The sequence below is a fragment of the Schistocerca cancellata genome, chromosome 2 (genome assembly GCF_023864275.1).
Source record: "Schistocerca cancellata isolate TAMUIC-IGC-003103 chromosome 2, iqSchCanc2.1, whole genome shotgun sequence".
Taxonomy (NCBI): domain Eukaryota; kingdom Metazoa; phylum Arthropoda; class Insecta; order Orthoptera; family Acrididae; genus Schistocerca; species Schistocerca cancellata.
This window is the reverse complement of record NC_064627.1, coordinates 616,206,621-616,227,738: the sequence shown is the minus strand read 5'-3', so window position 1 is coordinate 616,227,738 and position 21,118 is coordinate 616,206,621. Positions and strand designations below refer to the sequence as shown.

The 21,118-nt window shown below is 44.5% G+C and overlaps 3 protein-coding genes across 3 annotated transcripts in view; all 3 read left to right on the top strand.

The window, feature by feature from the left end:
• LOC126162284 (uncharacterized) overlaps positions 1 to 256 on the top strand; it is a 158,677-nt gene extending 158,421 nt beyond the window's left edge. The window contains exon 3 of the mRNA XM_049918697.1: positions 156 to 256. Within this exon, the coding sequence (XP_049774654.1) occupies positions 156 to 223 (68 nt within the window). The 3' untranslated portion in view covers positions 224 to 256. The remainder of the gene's footprint in view (positions 1 to 155) is intronic.
• The window catches only part of LOC126162287 (uncharacterized), a 120,345-nt gene extending 99,627 nt beyond the window's left edge, over positions 1 to 20,718 (top strand). The window contains exon 4 of the mRNA XM_049918704.1: positions 20,515 to 20,718. The gene's annotated coding sequence lies outside the window, so the exon portion shown is untranslated. The remainder of the gene's footprint in view (positions 1 to 20,514) is intronic.
• On the top strand, positions 14,260 to 20,718 carry LOC126162285 (uncharacterized). The gene is made up of 3 exons (XM_049918699.1): positions 14,260 to 14,290; positions 17,866 to 18,090; positions 20,421 to 20,718. Exons 1-3 carry the CDS (start codon positions 14,263 to 14,265, stop codon positions 20,480 to 20,482), a joined length of 315 nt encoding a protein of 104 aa, XP_049774656.1. The 5' UTR covers positions 14,260 to 14,262; the 3' UTR covers positions 20,483 to 20,718.
• Positions 20,719 to 21,118: the final 400 nt, after the last annotated feature.

Sequence of the window (21,118 nt, the reverse complement as noted above, 5' to 3'; positions counted from 1 at the left end):
CTAATGAACAATCTTAAAATAAGAAAACCCATGCAGAGGAAGAGAGGTGATACATTACACTGTCGACCGTCTTATAGCACAGTTTATAAATATTATGTGTACGAAATTTTATTGTCATTATTTTATTAAAACTTGTTTTTCTCTGTTTCTTGTAGTGAACGAAAACTCTAAAATATTGGCGGATACGGATGGAAGTCAAGAAAAAGATCTTATAATTTTTTGAAATTGTGTGTATTTCTTTACCACACGACGTTCGTGGTAACAACATTACTTATTTATCGCATTTATAGATATAAATAGTTATGTGCATATAATTAGTCGTTCACAGCCCATTTCATTTCAAAATTTCATAATTTTAATTTTTTGTGAATTAATTGCGATTGTTATGAAGTTACGTTGCGCAAGTTAACTGACATTGCGTAGCGAGTACGCAACATGGTACATGGTTGTGGAATGAAGGCATTCACGATCGGGTGACATGGCTGTGATATACTTTCCGGGATGTGAGGTCGTGGTCCAAGAACTTTTCTGCTACTTACGTTTCGTCCAGAACTGCGCAGGACTTCCTCAGAGGCGCTGCTCCGCTGAGTCTTCCCGACTCTTTTTCAGCTGCATTCATGAGCTCTTCTGAAGTGGTCGTTATTGTGGATTAACATTATTTAAAGCTCAATAAAGTGAACAACTAAATGATATCCTGGGGCGCCCCCTCATAATGCTATAAAAATCAAACATAGTTTTGCTATGGTTTCTCGTGAGGCCTCTCTACACAAAATTTCAGCGAGTTCTATAATTTTGAGTCCAGACAGCCTCCAGTTTTGGGAACTGTTAGTATCAGGTACAAATTTTCAACTTCCTGTTACTCCTGCCGAAAGTTATTCCTTACAGCCTAGAAAGTTGGCCAAAACGTGTGTATTACGTTGAAGATGCCGCCATGAACAGTTTCATTTTCTCAGACTATTTATTATGGAATTTCATTTAGTGTGTTGCATACATATGTAATAGACACAATGCACTTGAGAAGTAGTCCGAAGAAACGTTGCTGCGAGGTCTTAAAACAAGGCGTCCTCTTTATTGTTGAGTGCTTATGATGGGGAAACTGGATACAGTACACTGACATTATGTTGTCATCTCTAATACACAGTCAAATGCTAAGGGTGATGTGTGGTGACTGATAATTTACAAGACACCACAGCGACTCCCCTTTTTGCTGTTCTACCTCAGAGTTATGCTTAGCATTAGGTTGCAAAGGGTTTGTACTGTCTACCTGGTAGACATATAAACCATAGTCTCACTATCGATATCTCTGACTTTGGTCGTCTTTGGTGGCACTAGTATTCAGCGTGTGTGTTATCTTTCCTGAAAGAGTCCGAGAACCGGGGTTTTAAATTTACATGTACGTCGTCTGTCCATTGCAGTTTGCCATGAAAATGGCGGGGTGTTCTCCGGCCGAAATATCGACGGTCGATTAAAGTGTTACCTGGTTGAATTTCGAGAAGTTATTTGAAAGATGTATACACCAGGTGAAACTCAGGTCTCACATATACAGAAAGTTTTTGTATGTACTATGACTTTAAATTTTTCTATCTGAGTCCTGTAGTCACCCAAATGCCGGTTTAGTATAGGTGACACCCTTTTCCCCCTTCGTGATTGTAGTGAGTCTCCGGGAAGATTCGGAGATTTTTAATGATTTTGATCAGCTGACTTGCACATTATTGAGACCCCCATTTAAATCTGTCTGCAGCCCATCACTATTGTGACGATGGTGTTGGGGAGAGTTGAGGGGTGTAGTTGGCGGGATAGGAAGGGGATGGGTAGAGTTGTAGCCATGGACTCACGAATCTCGCAGTTCCCTGCCTTAGTGTAGAGTTTTACACGGATTTTTAACAGATGCAACCTGGCCTTTGTATTTGTACAGATATGTGTTCGTGGCAACATAACCCTCTTTGCTTGATTTGAAGCATTTGTGGCCATTGAAGATCTAATGAAGGTCGATGCTTATGACGTGTTATAGGCGACTTGTTAATGATATGTTATTCATATTCTACGCTACAGAATAATTTACTTTAAGATTTTGGATTTTCTTCTCTTAGGCATTCCCTGCTCCACATTAGATACTTACCTTCGCAGTAAATGCACCGTGGTTGGAACATCTTTCCTGGTTCATGGACAGAGACATTAGATGTTCCGTGTTGTGGACTGGCAAGACAGCCAATCCACAGTGACGGATAGCCGTAAGGCACGCGTTAAAGCTCACGCAGACTGGCGTGAGGTCTGGAACAGTTAAGGGAAATTATAGTAGCAAATAAAGTACGTAGTTGAAGTAATACTTAACCTTATTCCATAATTGGTGTAAATCGCTCTTGACGGTACAGGTTTTATTAGATAACCAGCAAAAGATAAATGGCGCCTTGCTAGGTCGTAGCAATTGACGTAGCTGAAGGCAATGCTAACTATCGTCTCGGCAAATGAGCGCGTATTTGTCAGTGTAGCATCGCTAGCAAAGTCGTCTGTACAACTGGGACGAGTGCTAGGACGTGTCTCTCTAGACCTGCCGTGTGGCGGCGCTCGGTCTGCAATCACTGACGGTGGCGACACGCGGGTCCGTCGTATACTAGCGGACCGCGGCCGATTTAAAGGCTACCACCTAGCAAGTGTGGTGTCTGGCGGTGACACCACATTCCTCCCCCGCAAATCGGCGTACGGTTGTATTATAAGGCTTCCGCCCGCCTTGGGGAGGCCCCCATGTTGACGTATGCGACGAGGTGGGGAGCCTAACAACGGGCGAGGCTGTGCCGCCCGCACCCGGCCATTCGGTCCGAGGGGAGCTAGGAAACGCCTGGAAACCTAGTCCACGGTGCACGCCAACATGCGGTGTATGCGCGCTTAGAGAGACAGGAGGGGCCGAAGGGTCGACCTCCATCGGGTCGGAGCACCCGAAGGGCGAAGACGACAAACGGTCCGGAGCGGGCAAGAGTTCCATGGCCGAGGACAACTGGTCACGGGAAGCGATCGGCTGCGCGTGACCCAGGGAGGCGCCCGGCGGTTGCAGCGACGCGTCCACTGCGGGCGTCACCAGCGGCAGAACAGGCGGCGGCGGCGGCGGCAGCGCGTCGCCATGGGGCAAAATGGAAGGCAGCGACGGTAACACCTGGGGCTGAGGCGAGCCAGTAGATGGGTCCCCAGGGTGCTGACCGGACGGCACCGTCGCTGAAAGCAAACTGGGAGCGGCAGAACCCGTGCGACGATAGAGGCGCAGCTGATTGAGATGCCGACGCACCTCACCAGAGGCCCCCAAAACCAGATACATCGCGTGGCCGAGGCAGCGAAGAATGCGCCCTGCGAGCCAACGCCGTGAACCTCGATAGTTGCGATAGTATACAACGTCGCCTGGAGCAAAAGCTGGTGTCTGCCGTAGCACAGGAACCTGATGCGGCGGATGTAGCAAAGACATCAAGGTTCGATGAGAGCGACCATGAAGCAACTCAGCCGGCGAGTGACCATCTCGGGGCTGAGAGCGATACGAGGACAATAAGAGCAATAACGCGTCCTCCCGAGAATGCGACTCTTTCAACTTCAACATCCGTGACTTGATAGTCCGGACCAATCGTTCAGCGGCACCGTTTGACTGTGGCGAAAACGGCGCGGATGTCAGATGTTGAATACCATTGGCCTTGCAGAATGACTGAAATTCTGCGGACATGAATTGTGGGCCATTGTCGGAAACAATAGTCTGTGGAAGACCTTCAACGCAAAAGATAGCGGACAACGGTTGGATGGTGGCAGAAGACGCCGTGGAAGACATCCGGACAACAAAAGGAAAATTACTGAATGAATCGACCACAACCAACCATCGAGCATTCCAGAATGGACCAGCAAAATCGATGTGTAAGCGTTGCCAAGGGGAAGTGGCTTTTGGCCATGCAAAGAATTTCCGCAGTGGTGCGGATTGTTGTTCGGCACACGCCATGCAAGAAGAGCACATATGCGTAATCGCAGGATCGATTCCGAACCAAGTACAGTGCTGACGAGCAAGTTGTTTCGTTCTCACTGTACCCCAATGTCCTTGGTGGAGAAGCTTTAAGACAGAGGACTGTAACGAACGTGGGTCCACGACCTTGGACTGATCATTATCAGAACGCAACAGCAAAACACCACGCCGAACAAAAAGTCTCTCCTTGTGAGCAAAAAATCGGCGAACCAACGGATCCTCGAACCGTGACTTTGACAAGGGCCATTGCGTAGCAACAAAACGCAGAACGGTAGCAAGGACAGGGTCAGCAGCTGTGGCTGTAGCTATACGACGAAAATCAATCGGAAACGATTCGACCACGTCATCGGTTTCCGAATCAATGCTCTGTCCTCAGCAACAGGCAAACGGGACAACGCATCGGCGTTTCCGTGCTTAGCAGTGGATCGATACAAGATATCGTAGCGGTACTGCGAGAGCAAAATAGACCAGCGAATGAATTTCTGCGCTGTACGTGGAGGTACAGGCTTGGACGGATGAAAAAGCGATGTCAAAGGTTTGTGGTCTGTGCTGATGGTAAAGTGACGACCATACAAGAAGTCATGAAACTTTGTAACACCAAATACGAGAGCCAAAGCTTCTTTCTCGATCTGTGAATAATTTCTTTGCGCAGACGAGAGCAATTTGGACGCAAAGGCAATAGGGCGATCATGCGAGCCATCTCTGTGCGCAAGCACAGCACCGATCCCGAAATCCGATGCATCGACCATCAACAAAAGGGGTTTCTGGGTATCGAATGGCGTAAGGCAAGTATTAGAAAGCAACGCCGATTTCAACTGGCGAAAGGCGCGTTCGCATTCCGTCGACCAGACGAACGGAACACCTTTACGGCGTAAGCGATGAGGCGGAGCTGAAATGGAAGAGGCATGGGGGATATATTTATGATAATAGTTGATTTTTCCCAGCACACACTGTAGCTGCTTCAAATTCTACGACGAAGGCAAGTCTTGTATGGAACGGAGGTGCTCTGGACTGGGATGTATGCCTTGGGCATTGAGTACATGTCCCAGATATGGCAAATCACGAGCAAAAAAACACGCATTTGTCCTTCCGCAAGCGAAGACCATTTTGTCGCAAGACCTGAAATAATGTTCTGAGAATGGCTAAATGTTCTTCTTCCGTCTTTCCGGAGATCACAATATCGGCCAGATACACTCCTGGAAATGGAAAAAAGAACACATTGAGACCGGTGTGTCAGACCCACCATACTTGCTCCGGACACTGCGAGAGGGCTGTACAAGCAATGATCACACGCACGGCACAGCGGACACACCAGGAACCGCGGTGTTGGCCGTCGAATGGCGAGGGTTGCGCAGCATTTGTGCACCGCCGCCGTCAGTGTCAGCCAGTTTGCCGTGGCATACGGAGCTCCATCGCAGTCTTTAACACTGGTAGCATGCCGCGACAGTGTGGACGTGAACCGTATGTGCAGTTGACGGACTTTGAGCGAGGGCATATAGTGGGCATGCGGGAGGCCGGGTGGACGTACCGCCGAATTGCTCAACACGTGGGGCGTGAGGTCTCCACAGTACATCGATGTTGTCGCCAGTGGTCGGCGGAAGGTGCACGTGCCCGTCGACCTGGGACCGGACCGCAGCGACGCACGGATGCACGCCAAGACCGTAGGATCCTACGCAGTGCCGTAGGGGACCGCACCGCCACTTCCCAGCAAATTAGGGACACTGTTGCTCCTGGGGTATCGGCGAGGACCATTCGCAACCGTCTCCATGAAGCTGGGCTACGGTCCCGCACACCGTTAGGCCGTCTTCCGCTCATGCCCCAACATCGTGCAGCCCGCCTCCAGTGGTGTCGCGACAGGCGTGAATGGAGGGACGAATGGAGACGTGTCGTCTTCAGCGATGAGAGTCGCTTCTGCCTTGGTGCCAATGATGGTCGTATGCGTGTTTGGCGCCGTGCAGGTGAGCGCCACAATCAGGACTGCATACGACCAAGGCACACAGGGCCAACACCCGGCATCATGGTCTGGGGAGCGATCTCCTACACTGGCCGTACACCACTGGTGATCGTCGAGGGGACACTGAATAGTGCACGGTACATCCAAACCGTCATCGAACCCATCGTTCTACCATTCCTAGACCGGCAAGGGAACTTGCTGTTCCAACAGGACAATGCACGTCCGCATGTATCCCGTGCCACCCAACGTGCTCTAGAAGGTGTAAGTCAACTACCCTGGCCAGCAAGATCTCCGGATCTGTCCCCCATTGAGCATGTTTGGGACTGGATGAAGCGTCGTCTCACGCGGTCTGCACGTCCAGCACGAACGCTGGTCCAACTGAGGCGCCAGGTGGAAATGGCATAGCAAGCCGTTCCACAGGACTACATCCAGCATCTCTATGATCGTCTCCATGGGAGAATAGCAGCCTGCATTGCTGCGAAAGGTGGATTACACTGTACTAGTGCCGACATTGTGCATGCTCTGTTGCCTGTGTCTTTGTGCCTGTGGTTCTGTCAGTGTGATCATGTGATGTATCTGACCCCAGGAATGTGTCAATAAAGTTTCCCCTTCCTGGGACAATGAATTCACGGTGTTCTTATTTCAATTTCCAGGAGTGTAGTTTGCTGCAGTAGGGACCAACGCACAAACAGTTTGTAAATATTGCTGAAACAATGCAGGGTCGGATGCACACCCGAATGGCAGTCTTTTGAATCGGTACAATCCAAGATGCCTGTTAACCACCAAAACGCGCTGGGAGTCTTCGTCCACCGGTATTTGCAAGTATGCATCTGCGAGGTCCAACTTCGAAAAATATTTACCCGGGCAGAATTTGTCAAAAAGATCTTCTGGGTGGGGTAAAGGAAAAGTTGCAGTCACTATTTGGGGATTCACTGTTGCCTTGAAGTCCACGCAAAGTCTCAATTTTCCGGAAGGTTTTTGCAAAATTACTAAGGGTGATGCCCAGAGAGAAGCCTGCACATGTTCAATTACACCTTGTGATTCCAATTCGTTTAATGTTCTTGCGACCTCATCACACAATGCGTGGGGAACATTGCGCGCTCTGAAGAATTTGGGTTGCGTGTTGACTTGCAGTTCCAAGTGTGCTTTATAGTTCTTAGCACAACCAAGGCCCGGTGCAAAAATGTCTGCAAATTCTTCACATAGACGAGAAACACTGGCTGAAGGCACAGTCTGGTTCACTGATAGGACCTGATTGACTATAGACAAGTTAAACAACTGAAATAAATCTAAACCAAACAAGTTCACTGCAGAAGAAGAACGAAGGACGTAAAATGACACAAGTTTTGTTTGTCCCTTGTATGTAGCAAGAAGGCTGCACTGTCCTAACACAGTGATATGCTGTCCTGAATAACTAGTTAGCTTAACATTTGCGGCACGCAACGGAGGTTTGCCCAGCTGTTTGTACGTGTCGTGATTGAGTAGGGAAACTGCAGCTCCGGTATCGAGCTGGAACGGTATCACTGTGCCGCTAAAGTCCAAGTCTACAAAAAGTTTATTGTCCTGCTGACGACAAGAGCGACTGTCTCGTGCAATGTGAACTGTTTCTGGGACAGAAGCACTAGCAACTTGACGGGATTTCCATCGATGTCGATGCACACCTTTCGTGGGATGAACACAGTCACTGTGAGAGAGAGAAGCACTGGGCGGAGTGGAATTAACTACATGAATGTACATGGGCGAAGGTTCACGAGCCTGAGTATTCTTGGTTCGATTCCGGCGCGAAGCAAAGGGCCTGGAATGGTTGTGAGTGTCCTATCTGAGCTTTTTCTGGCAAACACTTTGAACATGTCCTTTCTTACTACAGAAAAAGCAAATAGCTTGGCGTGACGGGCAATTCTCACGCGAATGTCTAGTAGCACACCGCGGGCATGATTTTATCACTGCCTTTACTTGCTTACGGGGCACACGTGGCTGCGTGGACGGGCGCGAGGGCTGTTTACAGTTCCGTGCAGCTCGCCCGGCGGGCCGGTTAATGTGACACACGGCTGGCGAAGTTTCAAAAGATTCCTGAGCAAAGTGAAGTGTGTCTTGCCTATCCAATATGTCCATCACTTGTTGAAGGGAGGGATTGACTAGTATCAAAATCTGTTCCCGTATACGAACATCAGAAATGTTCTGTGCAATTGCATCACGTACCATAGTATCTGAATAAGGGAGTCCACATTCACACTCAAAAGCACAATCCCTAGTAAGGCCTTGCAAAGTTGCAACCCACTCCCGATTAGTCTGACCGGCCGTACGTTTGGTACGAAAGAACGTATACCTCTTTGCGACCACATTGACTGATTCTTTGAAATATGCATCTAATGCAGACAAAATCTCTTCGTAGGACAGAGTTGCTACTTCGCGTCGGGGAAACAATTTCACTATCACAAGGTAGGTGGCCACTCCTACACAAGAAAGGAGATAAGGCTGCCGCTCGTTACCTTGAATTCTGTAGGCGGCGAGATGGAATCCAAATTGGCGTGACCACTCCGTCCAGCTTTCCAGTGCCGCATCAAAATGACGAAAAGGTGGTGCAACTGCGTGTTGTGGCTGCTGTAGCAGTGAAGCGGCGGCTGCCGCATCGTTTTGCACCGCACATTGACCCTGGACGAGATGTCCAAGGGCATCCAATAAGGCCTGCGTCTGCTGATTCTGCAAGCGATAAAATTCGGACAGTACATCTGGAGATTGTGGCGAAGCCATTACACAAGTAAATCAGGGCAAAGCAATATCAAGATGAACGCAAAGTGGGCTCGTCGCCAATCCTCGGCGCCAAACTGCTGTGGACTGGCAAGACAGCCAGTCCACAGTGACGGGTAGCCGAAAGGCACGTGTTAAAGCTCACGCAGACTGGCGTGAGGTCTGGAACAGTTAAGGGAAATTATAGTAGCAAATAAAGTACGTAGTTGAAGTAATACTTAACTTTATTCCATAATTGGTGTAAATCGCTCTTGACGGTACAGGTTTTATTAGATAACCAGCAAAAGATAAATGGCGCCTTGCTAGGTCGTAGCAATTGACGTAGCTGAAGGCAATGCTATCTATCGTCTCGGCAAATGAGCGCGTATTTGTCAGTGTAGCATCGCTAGCAAAGTCGGCTGTACAACTGGGACGAGTGCTAGGACGTGTCTCTCTAGACCTGCCGTGTGGCGGCGCTCGGTCTGCAATCACTGACAGTGGCGACACGCGGGTCTGTCGTATACTAGCGGACCACGGCCGATTTAAAGGCTACCACCTAGCAAGTGTGATGTCTGGCGGTGACACCACATTCCGCATGTCTAACAGCTTTGTGTTGTGAAACAGTACGCTAGTTAAAACATTCTAGAGGAGTTAGGAAACAAACTCGTTTCTATCGGTCAAATGAAGTTTGCCTGAAGATACTGAAAGATAACTGAAACGCTTCAATTTTCTCTAGGATGCCGTCAAGCCTTTTCGTTGCAGTGCATACCACCTAGTTCTGCTTCCAATTATTTAAGCAATTGTAGTCTGTCTGCTTTTTTATATGTAAAAATTCACAAAACATTTTCTTGAAATATGTTTTAATAGCCAGTAGCGATTAACAGAATACTTCCAAAGTTCATTGTCAGTTGATTTGTTCCCGCAAAGCTAGAGACCAGCTCTTGGTCAGTTAACAAATTTAATCAAGTACACTATGAAGAGCCTCAAAATCTTGGTTTGTATAGAACGGTGTAATAAACGATAGGAAGACCCTCAAAATCTTTGCTTGTATAGAACGGTGTAACACAAGATAATTTTCACGTGTTGTTGCTGTTAACATTATATGAATTATAGGACGTGTTGTGTTGCGATATGTAAGAGAAGCTTGATAAGGAGAACTGTATAGTGTAGCTTTACTTTTATGTTGAGTGTTTCTACTCGCTGAGGTGTTCTCATTCTGGTGGGTGTGTTGCTGATTGAGAAATCGAGGACCACGTTGTTTCCAAGAATATGTATGAAAACATGGAGTACACATAGGCAGAGGGAAATATACCTGGGTGTGTGTTACGCAACTGAAATGCGACAAGTTACACACTGTTGCTCACCAACGAATGTTTCGCTTCAACATTCACCTACCTCATCGACATATTTAAGTCGACTTTTTGTATAGGTTTGTATTTACTTTCCTATGCATGCGGTTAAATAGCTGTTTGCTTAGTGTGTGGCATACAACACTCGGCTTTAGAGCAAAGGGAAGCATGCCCAGAGGTAACGGTAGTATTGCAAGGGATCAGGTCTCGATGTTTGCATATCATTTATTCACAAAAGGGTTGTGAGCCCTCGTGGGACTGCAGTTTACAAAACGTAAGTTTAGACTATACACTTAATGGGATATAATATGAGTCTCTGATGTACTATAAATATGTCACTAATAGAACCCGTATGAATTTGAAACGTGGCTGTCTCGTTGGCTCATTTATGGATGTATAAAATTATGAAGTTTTAATTATTGGTCTATTGTTGTCTATACTTTTGATTGCTCACAGAAATCTTGTACATTGTATACTAAAATACTGCACACATTTTATGGTTACCTTCTTTTTACATAATTTCTGAGATAATAATTCGCGTGAAAATCTGTTTATACACTCTGCGAATAATTGGTCACTGCCACATATTTGAGAGATGGTTATATGGAAGGAAACAATAATAAAATTCCGTTGGACATGGACTATGAAATGCACACCTTAATGGGCATGAGCGCTTGTTCATATCAGGTCGTCCTACCAAACGACATCTAACCCATAGAATACATAAACGAAAGGTGGTGTAAATAGTCAGTGAATTCCAAAAACCTCATCCACATGTCTCCCCTGGCAAATGTTCTGTCAATGACGCCAGAACTTCCGTGGACACCTAGTCATTCCTACGTACGGATACAACAGAATCTGTGAATGTCTGTCATCCTTTTATGTATCGCCGTAGATACTTTGAGCATAAAATGAAGGTCATGTCTGCTGGCAGAGATACATACGACCAATAATCCGCCTAAGCTTCGTCGATAAATGAAATGGGAAAGACTTCTATACAAGCGATCAACAAAATCCATGCTTTTCCGAACAATATGCAAAGTACTGATCTACTATTGGAGTAACAGCTAATATACACTGAGGGAAAAAATCGCAACCCCAGAAATCATAAAAGTAGAGTATCGAAAATTCTGGAATACATTTGACTAGACTACGTATGCAAGTGATTGTATTCGTATGATCACAGGTTAACGTAAGCGCGAGACATGCCATTGGTACATTAAAAACCGATGTAGCAGCCGGAATGTTTGCGGTTACGTAAACGTGCATGCATTATGCTCTTGGTTCGTCTTTACAGGGATGGTTAATGCTGGCAGCGAATGAAGCTGGAGTCGTAATCTAATGGTGCTCGATTGTAGACAGATCGGGTGATAAACCAGGCCAAGGCAACATGTCGCCACTCTGTAGAGCATGTTATGTTGCAATAGTGCTGTGTAGGCTAGCGTTATTCTGTTGGAAATCACCCATGGGATGCTATTCAGTAATAGCAAGACAACAGGGCGAATCAACAGTTCGACGTACTAATTTTGATTCAGGCTGCTTGGGATAACTGCGAGAGTGCTCCCGCCATTATACGAGATCGCGGCCATGACAGTGACTCCCGGTATAGGTCCAGGGTGTTTAGCACTCACACAGATTGGTTGCAGGCCCTCAGCGGCCATCATTGTCAGTGATGCACAACCAACTTTCATCCAAAAACGTAACAGACAAACTAGCTGACCTCCTTTTAGCTCTCCTTTCACACCACTGATTCCGAAATGTCAGTGGTTTGGGGTGAGAGGGCGTTTAGCTCGGAGCTCGGATTTCATTGACCTGTTAACACATATCGTTAAAACGAATGTTGCACTAGATTAAATATGAGAACGCTCTATCGATTCGCCACTTAAAATGTGTATATAACTGATCTCCGAAGAGTCGTCAGGAGCATTTTCTGCGGCTTATGCTGATATTTGCAATTATGTTTTTGATTGTTTACTTGGAATCAGCCCAAACAGGTAGTACTCGTCTCTACTTTCATGCGACGCTTAGTGTCGACAGAAAGCGTCAGTTTCATTCCCGTTACAGGCAAAATGAGTGTGTGAAAGAATCTAACATGCCCATCTGACAGATCGCTCACAGATTTAATCTAGTCATATATATATTACAGTGTAGAGCCAAAGAACTGGTACACCTGCCTAATACCGTGGAGAGCCTCCCACGAGCACGCAGAAGTGCTTCAACTCGACATGGTATGTCTGAAGTACTGCTGCGTGGAAGTGACACCGTAAAACCTTCAGGGCTGTCCGTAAATCCGGAAGAGTACCAGGGGGTTGAGATTTTTCCTCATCAACATGTTGGAAGGCATCACAGATATATTCAATAATAGCCATATCTGGAGAGTTTGGTGGCCAGCCGAAGTGTTTGAACTCAGAGGAGTGTTGCTGGAGTCACTCTGTAGCAATTCTGGACGTGTAGGGTGTCGCATTGTCCTGCTAGAATTGCCCAAGTCCATCTGAATGTACAATGGACATGAATGGATGCAGGTGATCGGACAGGGTGCTTACGTACATGGCACCCGTCAGAGTCGTTTCTAGACGTATCACGCGTCCCATATCACTCCAACTGCCCACGTCCCACACCATTACAGAGTCTACACCAGTTTGAACATCCCCTGCTGTCATGCTGCTTCCATGGATTCATGAGATTTTCTCCACACAATTTGAAACGAGACTCGTCCGTCCAGGCATCATTTTTCCACTCATAAACCTTCCAATGTCAGCGTTGACGGTCCCAGGCAAAGCGTAAAACTTTGTGCCGTGAAGTCACAAGGGTATGCGAATGGGTCTTCTGCTCCAAAAGCCTTTATCGATGAAGTTTCGTCGAATGGTTCACACGCTGATACCTGTTCATGGTCCTAAACTGAAATCCGCAGCAATTTGCGGAAGTGTGGCACTTCCGTCACGCTGAAAGAGTCTCTTCAGTCGTTGTTCCAGTTTCCATTTTCTGGCCGCCGCAATGTCGGTAATTTGATGTTTCATCGGATTCCTGATATTCAGAGTACGCTCGTGAAATGGTCGTACTAGAAAATCCTCACTTCATCTCTACCTCCGATATGCAGTGTCCCACCGTCTATATAACACGGCTTTCAAACGCACTTAAATCTTGATAACCTGCCATTTTAACAGTAGTAACCGATCTAACAACAGCACCAGACACTTGCTGTCTTATACAGGTGTTGCTGACCGCAGCGCCGCATTCTGCCTGCCAAAATATCTCTGTGTTTTAATACGCATGCCTACGTCAGTATCTTTGCTGCTTCAATGTATATATTTAAAATTTCACCGCACCTAGGTGCTAGGTGTACTATAGGTACAGGGCTCTCACCTTCAAAATGGAAAGCTGTTTAGATCGCAAAGTGCATAGTATAAACGATGAGTGGCATCTATACATTTCTTTTTCTTCAGGATTTGAGCCGTTCTGCATTATCAGAAGCTTCGTTGACAGAAAAAAAAGATCTTCATTTCGAGCCTGTGCGTAAACTATGTAGTATTAATTTTTTTTTAAAAAACCGTTAAGAGCTATTTGTAGGAACTCGCTTTTTTTACTAGGGCTTTTTCTTCTCACTGCACATTTAACAAGTACTGTCTGTAAGATGCGTGTGAGATATCTACTCAGCTGTGTTGGTGAGCTGTTGATGTTAACTTACGTGGACACCCGTCTTTTTGTTTTCTCGTCTCTACTAGAGTGACACCGAATGAAAGAAGGGTGAAGGATACCCGTCTTTTTACAATGACATCGAATGAAATTAGGATATTTGTGGTAATGTCATATTGGACCAAACTACTGAGGTCATCGCTCCCTAAGCCTACACAGTGCTTAAACCAAAATACACTATGGACAACACACACACCCATACCCGAGGGAGGACTCAAACCTTCGACAGGGGAGCCGTACCGACCGTGACAAGACGTCTCACATCGCGCGGCTACATCGAATGAGAAGGAAGTGACCACTGCAATATGATAACCCATCTTTTTGACAATAGTTGTTGAAATAGCGTTGGTAATAAATATGACAGAGTGAGCGATAATGCAGCTTGCCAGAAACAAGGAAAGTCAATCTGCTGTTTGTTGCTGCAACCACAGTTCCTGGAACGGAAAATCACAAAGGAACAGTACGATAACATTCGATGACGTCATCAGGTGTTTAAACATATATAAATGAAAATGAAAGACCGAGAGCAGTAGTATTTCTTATCGAGTACAATGAAGGCTGCTCTGTTCTTTGTTGCTGGTAAGTATTGGCAGGATATATAAATTTTCGTTCAACATAAACATTTTTTTGGTTACCTTCTTTTTACATGATTTCTGAGATAGTAATCCGCGTAAAAATCTATTTATACACTCGGCGAAGAGTTGGTCACTGCCACAATTTTGAGAGATGGTTATATGGAACGAAACAAGAAAAAAAATCCTTTGCATATGGGCTATGAAATGCACACCTTAATAGGCATGAACACTTGTTCGTTTTGACTACCTTGAAATACTTCAAGTCTACATAAGTTGTTGACTATCTCGAATCATCCACAGAATGCAGTAAAGTGAAGAGTGAACAAATGAGATCACGTTATTTTGTTGTGTAGCAGCATGTACTCCTCATATTGTCCCTGGACTAAATAAATGTTTTTTGTGACTCGCGTAGCTACTGTTCCATAGTAAATGGAAACAAGATATGAAATCCGCATATCAGTGTTTACTGGTAAGGTGCAGGTAGTTACGACCTGATCGTTAACACACGAGTGTTTACTGTGTGCAACACCGATATAAATCTAAAAGAATGGGAATAAATAAAGTTTAGATGTAGTTAGCCGTAATTGGGTATGCCAATTTCGTCTGAACGAATTTAGATTACAGAGTAGGGAGGTCGTCAGCTCCAGAAAGAGCCAAAAATTAAATTTGGTAAGTAGTTAATCACGCAAATACTGGGCAAGAAAGATAATGGGGCAGATTAATGAAATACACACAGCTTAGTTGCGAAAACGTGTGTAACACGAACACTGAAGACGTTAATCTAGCCGGCAATAATGTTAATTATAAATTTGCAACGACTTGGAACGTTCCATAGAAACTATACTGCATTACGTACCTCAATCTAATTTTGTCTGTTTCAAATTTGTGTTAAATTGTGACCAGAACAGAGTATACATCTTTACTGGTTACTTCGCAAATGATGCCATAGAAAACGTTATTTATGGCGACTGTTATTTGCCAATACTAATTCTACGTAGACATATGCAATAAAGTCATTTACAGAACGCATTATAAAATCGTAGACTTTCTTTGACTACCAGTTAGCCAGCATTGTTTTGTCAAAAAATATGAGTTGCATTTGAATCACTTCTAATTTGAACTGACTGTTAGTTGTGGAAAACTATATTAACAACTACGGATACTACAGCTTTTAATTACAATGATATTTTATTGAAAATGAATTGTAACACTAACTGGATGGAATTTCTTTTAATTATGTCTTTTACTTACGACTTTCTCAGCAGCTGTGGTTTGAGAGTAGTACACACTTGATGGCTAGCGAACTGAGTTTGGGAAGTTTGCTTTGAAGAATGTCCCAACAATTTACAATTACGCTGGCATACCTGTCACGGAGCTATGAAAATACTGGCTATACCTTACTTTGATACCTGTTGCTTTTGATACGATGTAATTCTTATTACGACATTCATTATTGACGGTAGGTTCTTCTTGATTAGTCAGTAGCTTAAATAAAAGTTATGCGCACAGCTCTCTTCATTAATTCCAACATCTGCTTGCGATCATGTTCTGTGTCCATACATGTCCTGGCGTAGATATATTTTGCCATACCACATACATGTTGTAACACCATTTCGACAACAATCTCCATTAGGCATTTGCGGGCTGACAGACATGTCTCTACCTCACCACAGACGCTTCGCAACTCATCTCTGCCCTCTGTTCAAGGACTGCATGCGTTCGCGACAGCGATGTTTTTCTCCTTGAAATATATTCTTTATGTTAGTTCAACATAATTTCTTTGACACTAACAGCGTATTTACTACAACTATCTACAAAATTATTTCTTGTTTATTCATCTGGCATAATCTATATCTTGATGAACTTTAATTCATGACAAAATTCATAAGTAAAGGGTTATTACAAATGATTGAAGCGATTTCACACCTCTACAATAACTTTATTATTTGAGATATTTTCACAATGCTTTGCACACAGATACAAAAACTCAAAAAGTTTTTTTAGGCATTAACAAATGTTCTATATGTGCCCCTTTAGTGATTCGGCAGACATCAAGCTGATAATCAAGTTCCTCCCACACTCGGCGCAGCATGTCCCCATCAATGAGTTCGAAAGCATCGTTGATGCAAGCTCGCAGCTCTGGCATGTTTCTTGGTAGAGGAGGTTTAAACACTGAATCTTTCACATAACCCCACAGAAAGAAATCGCATGGGGTTAAGTCGGGAGAGCGTGGAGGTCATGACATGAATTGCTGATCATGATCTCCACCACGACCGATCCATCGGTTTTCCAATCTCGTGTTTAAGAAATGCCGAACATCATGATGGAAGTGCGGTGGAGCACCATCCTGTTGAAAGATGAAGTCGGCGCTGTCGGTCTCCAGTTCTGGCATGAGCCAATTTTCCGCGGGCTACGCGTGAAACTTGCCCGCACGCGTTCAACCGTTTCTTCGCTCACTGCAGGCCGACCCGTTGATTTCCCCTTACAGAGGCATCCAGAAGCTTTAAACTGCGCATACCATCGCTGAATGGAGTTAGCAGTTGGTGGATCTTTGTTGAACTTCGTCCTGAAGTGTCGTTGCACTGTTATGACTGACTGATGTGAGTGCATTTCAAGCACGACATACGCTTTCTCGGCTCCTGTCGCCATTTTGTCTCACTGCGCTCTCGAGCGCTCTGACGGCAGAAACTGAAGTGCGGCTTCAGCCGAACAAAACTTTATGAGTTTTTCTACGTATCTGTAGTGTGTCGTGACCATATGTCAATGAATGGAGCTACAGTGAATTTATGAAATCGCTTCAATCATTTGCAATAGCCCTGTACATAGTTACAAGAAATGGTTATGAATTCATGAAAGGAAGTATCTGAAAAATAGATGAGACATCGGGTATTACATATGACCTGCATTTGTGAGTCGTCGCTAAAGGGTGTGCTCAATATAGTGTTTGCTATTCACCTTTTGTAATAAGAGGGTCCCATTATTCTGGCAAATGCAGAGAAAATATTACAATGTAAATGGTTTTCACAAGCTGTTCACAATACATACTGGTTGAGTTAGGGTTAATGTATGTGCTCCACTTACCCAGAACTGTGAATACGGTTTACAGTTTCCGCTACTGCTCAAAGGTCTTACGGTAAGCGTTTTTGAGCCCATTTGTACTGGACATTTCACATGGTTTGATCTAAACTACAACCACTCAAAATATACAGTACTTTTTCTTTTACACCTATTATATTGTGATCAGTAGTGGCCATGTGACACTTCCTCATCGTACCCTTGACATTATCTTCTGAAGTATCGATTTTGTTCCACTAAGAGAGACATGTTGAGTTATATCAGCAATTAGCTACCGAAAAGGGTATCGTGTTGTGGTACAGCACGTCTTAAAACATTCTACACAAGTGCCACAAATATGCAGTAATCTCATGTTATAGCTTTTCTAATATCAGTACATTGGATTTCATGTAGAATTTAGAGACTATCAGACAACAGAGTACCATTACTAGCCAGAGGAGACACATTAGCAAGTGGCAGAGTTGTGGCACGAGTCATTTGAATTATGTTCATTGTATTCTACAGCACTGGTCGCAGTTGCGGTGGTCCAAGGACAACCAGAACAGTCGACCACTGTCGCCATCCACAGTGAGGAACAGCCGTCCGCCACCAGCCCGGCTGTGAGAACATTGGTGGCGACGTCGTACGCGGAAGAAGACGAGGATACCATTTGTGTCCAGGCAGACAACAAGTTCTACTTGTATGCCAATTCACTGACGCTGTATTCTTGCTACCACCTGCTACCGAAGGGTAAGTTACTTCCAAAAGCACCATTTGCTGTGCACAAGATAATCATAGACTATTAAGTATAATCTGTTGTGAAGTGTTCCAAAGTGAATGTTAGAATATGAGTTAGTCACACCATCAAGGGAATTTGTTACCATTACCTCACACTTAAACGGCAAATTGTTGCCTGCCTTTGAACAATGCAAGATTCGGCCCTTAACGAAATTGCAACTCATCAAGATTCTTCACCAAAACTCTTCAGAGCGCATTTTCCTGCATCTATTTGATTCTCTTTTTCCAGTTATTGGACTCTTAAATGTGCTGCATTTTTTAACTTTCTACAATGTTGAATCTGAGTTCTATTATTTGAATTATGTTGTATACCGCGACATGAAGTTCTTCATTTAGCGAAGAGATACTTTGATAGGCAACAGATATTCGTGCTGTGTGGTTTATTTTGACAGTAATTGTGTTGCCTGTTTGGTACCTAGAGCTAGACACAGTAAAAATGAGAGGCAGGGCATTGTTTTCACTGTAGCTTGTTGTATTTCTAGAGTGTAAATAGTGTACATAAAGAATACTCGTTATACGTTAGTGAATAAATTGAAATCTCACTTGGCTCCCTCATAAAGTGTTCACAGTTAGACACATACGACACTGTTATCACTACAGACTGACTCTTGCAGCATATTTAGGATAATGGACAGGTGCTGTTCATGATCAAGTACAACAACGCAACCTCCAAGCAAAAGAAAAAGGAGGTCTCAGTGTGGAAGTAGCACCATGCAACGCGTTAATGAAGTGAGGAACGTAGAACCTGTCCAGTTGGATGTACTAGAATGGCAGCAGTTATGTGAGAATCCAGCATTCACTGGAAACAAGCTCAGCATGGAATGTCACCCACAGCTCCCGTGCACAACAGGTCGGAAGTACTGCCAGTATCTTGACGATTTCCGCTTCTTTAACATTTGCCCCTGCTATTGTCAGACTTCTATTAAAATGGTATTCAGTTCACTCTTCCAGCAAAGTCAGTATAGATATGTGTTGCCTGAAGAGACTGTCTTCAAATTGCGTAAAAGTTTTATTGTTAATATGAGACTCATGGTCAAAGGTAATGCCAGTTATTATGTTCACCTTCGACAGCCTCATTGGGAAAGGAAAAATACTGTTTAGTCTACATGCTATAGAGATCCAGAAGCGTCCAGTTAAACACATTTTCACTAGGTTGCGACTATCGAACTGAGATTGCTGGATTGTAATTGAATCGATGTGAGAAGAAATTCGCCCCTTGAATAGCAAGGAGTGACACTTCAGTTGTTCATAGAAAGATGGAATTCTCTGCGCATAAATGTTTGCAGGAATATGTTATTGGTCACAGACATTTTTCGTAGGCCATGCTCGTTCTGTACGCATTTTGCATACAAAATATTTTTAGTCCATCTACAGTTACTGATCTGTACTAGGTGGGCAGGTGTGTGGCAGGGTGGATTCCGTAGCTGTGCTGCATGTGTAAAACAGAGTAACCTCTTCGTACCGCTTCACGTTGGCTCATTCCAATGTTAGTACAGCGTCAGGCCTCGCGGTTCTTGCATCAGGTTGAGCACGTAGGGCATGGCGTTACGGCTGCAGGGGCTGTCGCTGCTCACCATTTCCCAACTCCCAAATTCCGGGTTTGCGAAATCCGTTCCCTGCATGCGAAACTGAGACCCAGATTTTGTGATGACTTGTCACGTTGGAGGATAGACTTGTGGCTTATTGAATGCCGTGCGCATGGGGTCCATTACCCTCCTTGAAGTACTTGGTTGTAGTGACATACTAACTCTCACGAAATGTACCAAGTTTCAGATTTACACGCAGGGTCCACCTACCAAAGATCTTTCTACTATCATGCCAGTAAGGGTAGGATGGCGGCTGACCAGGGCGTTTGTCAGCAGTTAGGTCACCTGTTACAGTATTACAGTACTCGTAACAACAGTCACCGCCTATTAAAAGATGTCTTCATAAATATTTGGGTCCAGAACAGACAAGCTACTTCCCAGCCCATTGAAAGAAAGCCTATTAAAACGCATGAACAAGAAGAGGTACTTACCGTTCTGGGAACATCTAAACGAATGCGAGACCCCAACGAGCTATCATTCGTACATGTGGAAACGACATTCTCTCTAGTGCATCTGTTACCAGAAGTCTTCCACAGTCTCACTGTTATGCGACCATAACAACACGAAAAATGAAATTGATGCCATGTAAAAAGTTGATGACTTATCACTGTGTTACCAGTAGTAAGTGTGAAATAGTATATAATTCTATTAATAGTTGCTAACTCTATTAAAATATATTCCTTATGTTTCTTGTAGTTTACGTGGTGAAACCAAAGAGTCTATGTAAACCAGTCCTGTCAGACTGTCCCAAGAACTAGGAGTATTGCAAGTGTGTCTGCTCATCCTGGAGGAGCTGACTCGTCTGGGTTGAGCGAAGACGAGATGGCTGTGCTGCTGACTGAAGAGATCAACAATTTTCACAAAAAGCAAGAAATTCGAAGAGTGTAGAACTTAGCTCTTTCACTAGCAACAAAAACTGATGGAAACAACTTATCTTCTTTTATGATAGTTTCCGATTGCTTCACGGTATGCAATAAATCAGCTTTACAATCAGGCTAGATAATGAGTGGGAAAGTTATTATTTAAAACATGGTTTGGCCTGTTTTTATCTTTCTGTTGACCTTGTAATAGTTTTATCCTGACACAATAAAACTGTTCTTTCATGTCGTCAACTGTTATATTTCAGTTGTAGAATACATTTCATAATCTGTTGCTTTACAAAAATAGTGGCAAAGTATAACTGCGTATTAATTATACACAATACATTACATCCATTCATGCTAACCATGGACCATCCAAATACCCTGTTCCTGCCTTCACACGTTGAGTGGAACGATGACACCAATGGACACTGCAGAGACTTATGACTGATACAGTGGCTTGTCCTTGCCTTTCCTGGATAACACATGAAATAGCTGAAAGCAAGAATAAATGGTGTCTTCCCTGGATGGCCA

Coding starts and splice junctions, on each gene's coding strand:
- LOC126162285 (XM_049918699.1), top strand. CDS start 14,263: ATGAAGGCTGCTCTGTTCTTTGTTGCTG. Junction 14,291..17,865: donor TGCTCTGTTCTTTGTTGCTG/GTAAGTATTGGC, acceptor TGTATTCTACAG/CACTGGTCGCAGTTGCGGTG. Junction 18,091..20,420: donor CTACCACCTGCTACCGAAGG/GTAAGTTACTTC, acceptor TGTTTCTTGTAG/TTTACGTGGTGAAACCAAAG.